Below are 8816 nucleotides of genomic sequence, written 5' to 3' on the forward strand. Positions count from 1 at the left end.
GTCAACAAACGGGGCGCCGAGCCCTTGATCTTTATTTAAATAGAGGCTTGTTTATCGGTGTCTTCCCGGGAGGATTAATTAGATACATCTCTTCACAATTTGAAGTCTGACACTCCGTCTTAGGAATGCCTTATCACAAGGTGTTAATTGGGGCCACTCAGCCACTTACGTTTCTGTTAAACACTGTGAGGGACTTTTCACAAGTACCAGGTTCTTTTCGCCGTGCGGTGCAAAAATATACAGGACTCGAAATAGACCGGGGCCAGAGTCTGCTGCAGCCCGGCGGTGATTAGCATCTTCCGGCTTTCTAGAGGGCAGAGCGCTGTCCCTCGCAATCCCGTCGCATCTCCCAATACGTTACGGTTCCTCGGGGTGGGGCGGGGGGCGCTGACCAAGTGAGGGGGGGCTGCGAGTCCTCCCGCCAGAGTCTGACGCCGTCATCCACCATAAGTGTGCATAAAACAGATTTCAAGCTTTCGTTTCTAGCGTCGTCAAATTCCGGGGGGCTTTGGCAAAGCGTTTGGAACAAGCACCATCGTAGACACGTGGGGCTAGAGGCCGGGTCCCCAAGGCCACGGGCGGCGCGGGAAGAAGTCGGGCCCACGGAGGGTGCAGGGAATGGGAAAGTGGGGGGAGGCTCCTGGCGGCCTTAATTGGGCGCGGAAGAGGAGGAGGTCCCGGCTGATGGCTCGCCTCCCAGCGGCTAATCCTCTTAGCGGCTGCATTTCCGCGCCACGCAGTTTAGCAGAAAGACCCTCCTGGCCAGACCTTTACCCCGGGAGGGTCAGGAAGGGGCTGGAAAGGTTTGCAAGCTGGGCCAGAAGCCGTCTGCTGATAAGCCTGGCGGGACGTCTGGCGGGGGGACAAAGGGCCCTCCGCCCCACTCCTGGGTTTAACGTTTCGGCGGGCCCGAGGCTCAGCCAGGGGACGGGGTGGCCTTCGCCCTCCTGGGGAATGGGAGGCAAAGAAACGGAGCTAAACTCTGGGCGAACCGCTCCCAGGCTGCTGTTCGTCGAGCGGCACTGCACGGGACGACTGGAATCCTCATTTGTAAGCGTCGCGCGCGCCCCTAGCCCGCGCCGCAGCCCCAGCGTCCCCAGAGTCGCCGGCCAAGTTTGGCTGCCCGCAAAGCGCCCCAGCCAGCAGCGACCGAGGCGAGCCGCCCGCGGCCGGGGGTGCGCCTCGGGGCTCCGCGCAGAAAAAAAGCCGCAGGTCGGAGCCGAAACTGAGCCGTGGGCGGCCCCGCTTCCCGCCGCGCTTCAGGGACCAGTAACTCGTGGGCGCTCCAGGGGCCGCGGGGGTTCCCGGGGAGCCCACATGGGTCCAGGGATGGGTGGCCCCAAGAAAGCCTAGGAAAAGGCGCAGAGAACGAAGTGGTCCCTGGCCCAGGCAGGTCCGGGAACCCACGGGCTGGGGGGCTGACGTTTTCCAGGCTGGGGCCCAACATAGGCCATCCAGCATCCCTACGTCCTCCCCTCCTCCCCACCCCCACGGGCCCAATACCCATTGTCCAGACTTCCCAGTGGGGCGAGGAAATAACCCCATTCATCTTCAAGAAAAAAAAAAAAGAAGATAAACAAAAGCAATCCCACCCCCTCATGACCACTGTGTCCACTTACAGATTCTAGAACATGGGGGTGGGGCTGGGGGAGGTAGGGAGGAGAACAGTGTTCATGCTGGAGAAGAGTGGAGGAAGAAGCAAAAAGTAACAAAACAAAGAACAAAAAGTAAAACTGTACAGAAGACGGAGCTATGCCGGTTCCCTTAATGAACCACATTTATTAAAAATGACTAAGACTGTACATAAAAATCCAAGATCTCTAAAAAGCCTATAGGAGCTGTGGCATCAGGTTTTAGTTTCTTCACATTACCGAGTTGGGTAGGGGGCTGGCAAGAGGGTGAAATAGTTTTCCTTAAACACGTTTCAAGTTAGTACAGAGTAGCTGAATACATTCTTAACTATCTAAGAAGTAAACAGAATATTCCCAAACATCAGGGATGATGAGAGAACCAATCCCCCTGCCCCTGCAACTGTTGTCAGGTGATCTGGAAATTCTTTACAAAGCCAAAGCACCAATGTTACATAATCTCAGACACGTATGTAGACTATTTGTACAATATATCCCACATTATTCTACGGTGTATCTAAGCACACACAAAATTGTACACTTTAAAATTCTCTCTTTTTTTTCTTTTTTGGCGACTCCCTCTTGCCTGCCCTCTCCTGAGTCCTACTGGCCACCCCGGCACGCAGCAGAGGACTGGCAAGTGAGGCGATCCTGAACTAGGGCAAACATGGCTTGTTTCCAAAGCCTAGGAGGAATCCAAGTCAGGTAAAACCAGCACCTTCAGGAAAGTTTTTCTCACCTCCTAGGCCTAGCATCTTTTGTCCCCAGCAGAAAGTAACAGCAAAAAGTCCCTTGTTGAAGCTTAAGGCCCAGCCCTTCTCTTCCAGAAGCAAAACATCTTACCACTCTGGGATTCTCTTTGCTTACAGATTTACAAATAGAAAGGAGAACCGAGGCTTTCAACTCATCAGATAGCGCTCAGCACTCAATCTTCACAGCCCGATTCTCTGAATGTTTAGTGCCTCCAATAAATAGATCCAGAACCTCAAATAACCTTGGAATTTTAAAACACTTTAAAGTCCTTCCTTAATTTTATTTAAAAAAGAAACAAAAAATTGCCAGGCTTGTTTCAGTTACCTGCAGCAATCAAAAAGCTTTGGCACCTTCTTTTAGAGGATTGCACAAAACAGGATGCATCAAGGTGGAATGCAAACGTCTTTTTGGCAAACCTAGGCAAAGAAGACAACAAAAAACACCACCAAGTCCATCTGCAAAAAGTTAGCTCATTTTTACGAAGTTGAAGTAACTCTTTAGGGAGTGGGGTAAAAAGCATAATACCCCCCCATGCCTTTTGAGGTGTCTTTGCTGTACTCTTCGGCGTTAATGTCCTCACACTTTATGGAGGGAGAATTTTCATTGCTAGAGGTGCTAGGAGACAGCCGCCTTCGCTTACAAGCACTGGTGTATACCCCAGAATCATTGGAATCGAGAGACTTGATGGAAGGGGGTGTCTCTATCCAGGAAGAGCTAATTTCTTCTTTGACTTTCTCCTTGGAGAGCTGATCTTCGGAGAACACAGTGGGGCTGGTTCTGGAGGTCCATGGGAGTCCAGCGGCCATCTTCCTCTGATAAGAACCTCGACCTCCCCACCCTGCCATGGCAGGGAAGGTTGGGTCAGGGTAATACCCCAGGGCGTGGGACGTCTGGAGGGGCAAGGATTTAATACCATATGGGAGCAAGGTGCTGGAAGTATATTCAGACTCATAGGAACCGATGTCTAGTTTGTTGGTCCCAGGTTGCTGGACAGGCGTGACAAGCCACCGCTGGGGAGGGTTGGCCACCTCTTCGCTCTGTTGGGGTGAAAGGAGGCCGTTGGTCTGTGGCACGGTTCTCTCGCCATTATAATATCGGGCTTGAGGTAAAGTGTTGACAAAGGGCTCCGGGAAGAAGGACTGAACGCCGTACCGACCTCCAGGGACAATCTGATGGGATCTAGGAGAATCCGTGGGAGATGGAGTTAACCTGTCATTTTCGGAAGCGGTGTACATGCTACAATATAAAGAGAAACACTTAAAAAAAAAAAAAAACCCTAATGTTGCCCCAAATAACCACCTCCCAGAAATCAAAAAGGCTCACTTAGTGGGTTGCACTGGGAGCACTGGTCTGCTGGAGTGGAAGGACGGAGATAGGAGGCACATTGGCCTGTTTCCGCTGGACTCTTAGCTCATGGGGGAAAAGTTTCCTCCCAAGCATTTAAGGACTGAAACTATAGAGAATCCACCTTTGTAAGTGCTGGGAGTTAAAGAAGGTGCAACTCTCCTTTGTCAATGTCAGGGGAGGGGCACTGGCTGTGGTGTTAGAAATTCCAAATTTAAAAAGTATTGTGGGGTCTTGCTGTTTAAGGTGAAAATTACATCCTCTTAGTTTTCAGTTTTTCTTATGTAAAATAATAATAATAATAATAATAATAAAAGAAGGGGAGTAATAATACCTGTTCCTTAGAGGATAAAAAAAAAAGTTGGCTCACATGAAAAGGAAGGTATATAAATGCAGATTATGAAAATTTCAAATCTCCACTCAAGTGTTAAAAAAAAAAAAAAAAAAGCTCCTCATTTTTCAGCCCTTAACCTTCCTTTAGAAATTAACAAAACCCTTCTGTGAAAATTCTAAAGCAAGATTAGCTGAGGGAAAACTATGCAAAAAATAAAAATAGATAAAAATCCCAAAGATGAAAGCTCTTCCTGGAATGTTCTCTGAAAGTGTCTGGTTATGTATATCCTGCTCAAAGGTGACCATGCAAATATGAACAAAAGTTGCACTTACGAATCATAGTTGTCCCTGAAGCCTTTTGCAAAGGGGTTATGGTCAATCTTTAGTTGAGTTATCTAGATAGGGGAGAAAAATGGTCGTTGAGTGCGTTATCACACCGGACCTGGCTGTAGAGGTGCTTGGGACAGTGGGGACACTCACGTCAGTGTTCTGGTAGGCAGTCACTGCAATGAACTGTGTTTCCGAGAAGGTGAAGGTCTGAGTCTTTGAGGGCTCATTCAAGTCCTCCACACCATCCTCTGTGACTTCAACAATGTGCAGCCGGGGTTGGTACTTGTGTAAAGACTGTAAGACTATCATCTGGAAATGGTATAGAAACAGTGTCGCCAAATCCCAGAAGTCTCTTAGAGGCTCAGCAAAAGTAAATCTTGACAAACTACATAGTTTTGCGATGGGACTCCCGCTTGCTCCCCACGACCGCGACAGTTTTCTATTGTCATTTTTCAGATCTTATCCTTGCTGCTTTTGAAACCTAAAAACACAGCCCGGCATGCATATTTGATAAACACTCTTTCCTCTTAGTTTATGAAGTCCCCCAAAGCTTTTAGTATTTCTTTTCCTAACGGTCAATTCACTGTTACTGACATCTAGTGAAAATGAGAAAGGTCAAAAGAAAAAAAAAAAAAAGGTTAGAAATAGGTGAGCAAACAGGGAACAAGTGCACATGTTACAAATACAGTGAAGGGTACGGAAGCTCATTAGGAAAGGGATCTATCGCCAGAAGACACCCCATCCTCTGTCACTCTACCTGGGTGTTGTTGTTGTTTGCGCCTTTGTTATTGGTGAGTTTTAATTTCCCAAAAGAAATCTCCTGTCTCATCCAGTGGGAACCAGTATTAGGAGACTCTGGGTGAACATACATTTTGTTGCCTAAGAGAAAATGAAACAAAACACAAAACCCAAGCATACAGGGCTGATTACAAATGGACACACGGGGAGGGATGTCTGTTACCTCTGGGCAAGATTTAAGAGCTACTCTTCCAGCCTAGTTTTCCCAGTGCTAGCTCTCCAACTAGACTCCACCCACAGCCCACCCAGGGCGCCTGTGCCTCCAGACTTCCCTGGACAAGGCAGTCATCTAATGCTAGCTCAAAATATAAAAATAGAACCACCAGGAGGTGTCTCTTGAAGGTCATTTTGGGGCCTTCTAAAGATGGAAGGGCAACGTCTGATGGAAAGTGGCTGGGTTTTCATGGGTGGACTCGACCTTGGCAGGGCTTTCTCAAGGCTGGAAGACTGGAGCCCTTGCCCCCACCCCACCCCCACCCCGGGACAGAGGGTGGGGGGTAGGGGAGATTTAGTAGGAATTGGTAGGGGAGGGGCGGAAGGAGTAGGGTATGGTGAAAGTACCAAAGTTTATATTGACGGGCAAGAAATCTTGGCTTGGCAATTCTCTCCCTCTCTCCAGATTCAAACAATATAAAGAAACTCATACTAACACCTCTGCAGATCAGGGGAAAGTATTCGATTTAAATGGGAGTTCTCTGAGTCCAGGGTCCCCCGCTGGCCCGCTCCTCCCTGGCCGGGCCTCCTCTCTCCTCACCCTGCATGTTATTGTCCGCTTTGCCACAGGTCACCCACTTGCCCCCCTGGAATCGCCAGTGATTGGGGTCCGCCAGCACCACCTCTACGAACACGTTGTAGTGGGCAGTGGGATTGAGTCCGTTTATGTTGAAGCTCAAGAAAGGAAACATGCGCCTGTGCAAGGGAATAGAACCAGGGAAAACAATTTACATTCGGACGCCTGGGAGCAGGCCCATTCTAGGCCGGGTTTGCGGCCACCTGGGGGTAGGTCGGAGCAGGACATTTAGAAGTCTACAGAAAGAACAGAAAACCGCCACATAACGTGGCCCTTATTCTGCAAAATATTTCTGACTTGGCAACTCTTGGACCATCTCTTTTCGGAGACAATCGACCCCAAAGTCAGTATTTCCCCAGGTCCCTCTCTCCCCACTCAAGTCCTTAATTTTTCTTCCAGGATGGGAAAAGCTCTTTCATTTTTCTACGTACAAGTACCAGAGAACGACAGTCAGTTGTTCGTCTTAAAATTTTGCAGTTTTACTCGTCAGGCTCCAAGTTCCGCTTGAGCGCCCCTCTCCCAGCACCCACGCCTCGCTTTCCCCGTTAGTACCCACTATTAGCAGTTGGAAGTGTATCAGAACTTCCTCGCGCCCGGAACCCCACCAGGTCTGGCTCCTGGGCCTGCCTAACCAACCACCCCGACCAACCCACCCTCCAACGCCCATCTCCTCCAGGCTCCCCACGGAGACCGTGGCGCCTAAACTGCGGGAGCCCATCTACTGCGCTCAGGAAGCCAACCCCTGCTCCTTTTCCCCATCCGCGGCTCTTCGCCGGTATGCAGGGAACAGCTAGTAAATCCAGCTTTGTGGACAAGCCCCAATTTCCATTTCCGCCTCCTTCTCGCCAGTCCAGGTGAGGGTGACCGGAGGGGAGGGGAGGGGAGGGGTGTGTGCGGGGGGGATGGGGGTGGGGGTGGGGGAACAGCTGTAACGTTAGCACCCACCTCACACAAGGCGGTGCGCAGACCGGCAGGGACCCCGGCTCGGAGATGCGCGCGGAAAAACACTCTTCCAAGCCAAGCGCGGAACGAACGGGCACGGCTCCCTCACCCCCCAGCCTTCCCCAGGACCACACAGTCACTCACTTGTCATTCACCTCGGGGCCCCTCGGCGCTGCGCTCACCTGCCCTGTTTCGTAATGATCATCTCGGTTTGGTGGCGGTGGAACTTGAGCCACAGAGGCCGGTTGCATAGGTAGACGTGGGCACGGAAGCCGGAACCAGGAACCCCCAGCCCCCCCAGTCCTCCGCAGGAACCCGCAGCTGCCGCCCCAGGGTACGGCCCATAGAGCGGAGCCCCCTGGCTGTACTGATAGGCGCCCGGGCCGCCTGCCCCGCCGCCGCCGCCGCCGCCGCCGCCGCCGCCGCCCGCGCCACTACTCGCGCCGGCTCCCGGGCCGAACTGCGCCCTCCCAGGTGGGCACACAGCCGCGGGGAAGCCGCCGGGGGGCAGCATGGAGCCGTAGGGGTAGCGCGCCCCGTTGGGAGCAGGGTACACAGATCCGTGGGGCGCCCCGGCCGCCGCCTGGTAGGGGAAGAGCGAGCAGGGCGCGGCCAGCTCGGAGCCCTGAGGCCCGGGGGACTGGAGGTAGTAGCGCTCCGAGCTCAGGCTGTCCATGGAGTAGCGCGCGGTGGCGGCGGCCGCGGCGGCCGCGGCGGCGGCGGCGGCGGCGGCGGCAGAGGGCAGCTCTTCCTCCCCGCAGGGGGAGCCCTTGCGGCCGTCCGGGGGCCCGGGCTTGGCCACTGCCGCGGCGCTGGCGAAGGCGTCCCCGGCGTCGGCGTCACTGAGCATGGCCGCGGGGGCCCCCGCGCTGGCTGCTGTGGGTTCCCCGCTCCCAGTCTCGCACGAGAGGCTGCCAGGGAACTTCTTGGGCGCTTTGTCTAAGTCCAGCCTCTGAGGTGAGGGGGCCGCGCCAGGGAGGTGGCCTGCGCTCCCGCTGCCTCCGCCTCTCGCGCTCTCTAGCGGGTAGAAGTGAGCGCCGGGCAGGTTCACCGTGCTCACCAAGAGCTGCTCCCCTAACTGCATGCTTTGCAAAGCGCAGACGGCAGCTGGCGGCTTCCTCTCCTCCCGCGGCCTTAATATAAAGGCAGGATGGGGGAGCCAGCGCCCTCTTCCGAGGGGAAGGTAACTTCCCCTTCCTCCGGTGCTGGGGCTACCCACCTGGCTGCACGCGGGCGGCTAAGGCGCGCACTCGCGCGCCCCGAACCCAGCGTACTTGCCGCAAGGAAAACTCGCTGGGTTTGAAGGCAGGAGGTGGCAATTGACCGAAAAGCACTCTCCTTTTCCTTCTCTGTCCTCCTTGCCTCTCGGGATCCCCGTCCGCCTCCTCACTCACACCCAGGAAGAAGAGGACTAATATCTCTGCCCCATCCACCCACCAGCGCTGTTCTTTCTGCCCTTCTCGACTGCCCAGCTGTCGGTCAAGTTGACCACTTGGAAACTTGCAGGCTGTCATTGGCTGCTTTATATACGTGAGGCCAGGGAGGGGCTTCGCTGTCCCACAGCCCAGGACCCTCCTATTGGCTGATGGAGGTGACACTAATTCAATTAGGCATTTACTAATTGGATCAAGTCGCCTGCGACTTTCTTTTCCTTTAGTCTTTTTTTTTTTTCTTCTTCTTCCCAGAGACTCTGTCCTACTGTGAGACTCAGTCGTTGTGTCCATATTTTGCTAGAGTTTGGGGGAACAGGATTTGGGGGTCTCCGTAGCAGGGTCCACTCTAAGCATCGAAGTCATCTCAGCAGCCTGAGCGGAGGATGCGGGGGCGGGAGCAGGTTTTAGAGGCTGGCACCAGAAAGGCAACGCAAGCTGATGGCTTGCAGGGAGGCGCAGGTCCCT

The 8816-nt window shown here is 53.4% G+C and overlaps 1 protein-coding gene across 2 annotated transcripts; it reads right to left on the reverse strand.

The window, feature by feature from the left end:
- Positions 1-1751: 1751 nt before the first annotated feature.
- Positions 1752-8395, reverse strand: EOMES (eomesodermin). Of its 2 annotated transcripts, none has more exons than XM_049628923.1 (6): positions 7101-8395; positions 5941-6095; positions 5146-5267; positions 4539-4697; positions 4392-4453; positions 1752-3560 (listed from the first exon to the last, which is right to left on the reverse strand). In XM_049628923.1, exons 1-6 carry the CDS (start codon positions 8000-8002, stop codon positions 2879-2881), a joined length of 2082 nt encoding a protein of 693 aa, XP_049484880.1. In that variant the 5' UTR covers positions 8003-8395; the 3' UTR covers positions 1752-2878. The 2 variants fall into 2 exon arrangements, with proteins under 2 accessions (XP_049484880.1, XP_049484879.1); XM_049628922.1 differs by having other exon boundaries at positions 1752-3617.
- Between the last annotated feature and the right edge of the window lie 421 nt (positions 8396-8816).

Source organism: Panthera uncia, chromosome C2, assembly GCF_023721935.1.
Source record: "Panthera uncia isolate 11264 chromosome C2, Puncia_PCG_1.0, whole genome shotgun sequence".
Taxonomy (NCBI): Eukaryota; Metazoa; Chordata; class Mammalia; order Carnivora; family Felidae; genus Panthera; species Panthera uncia.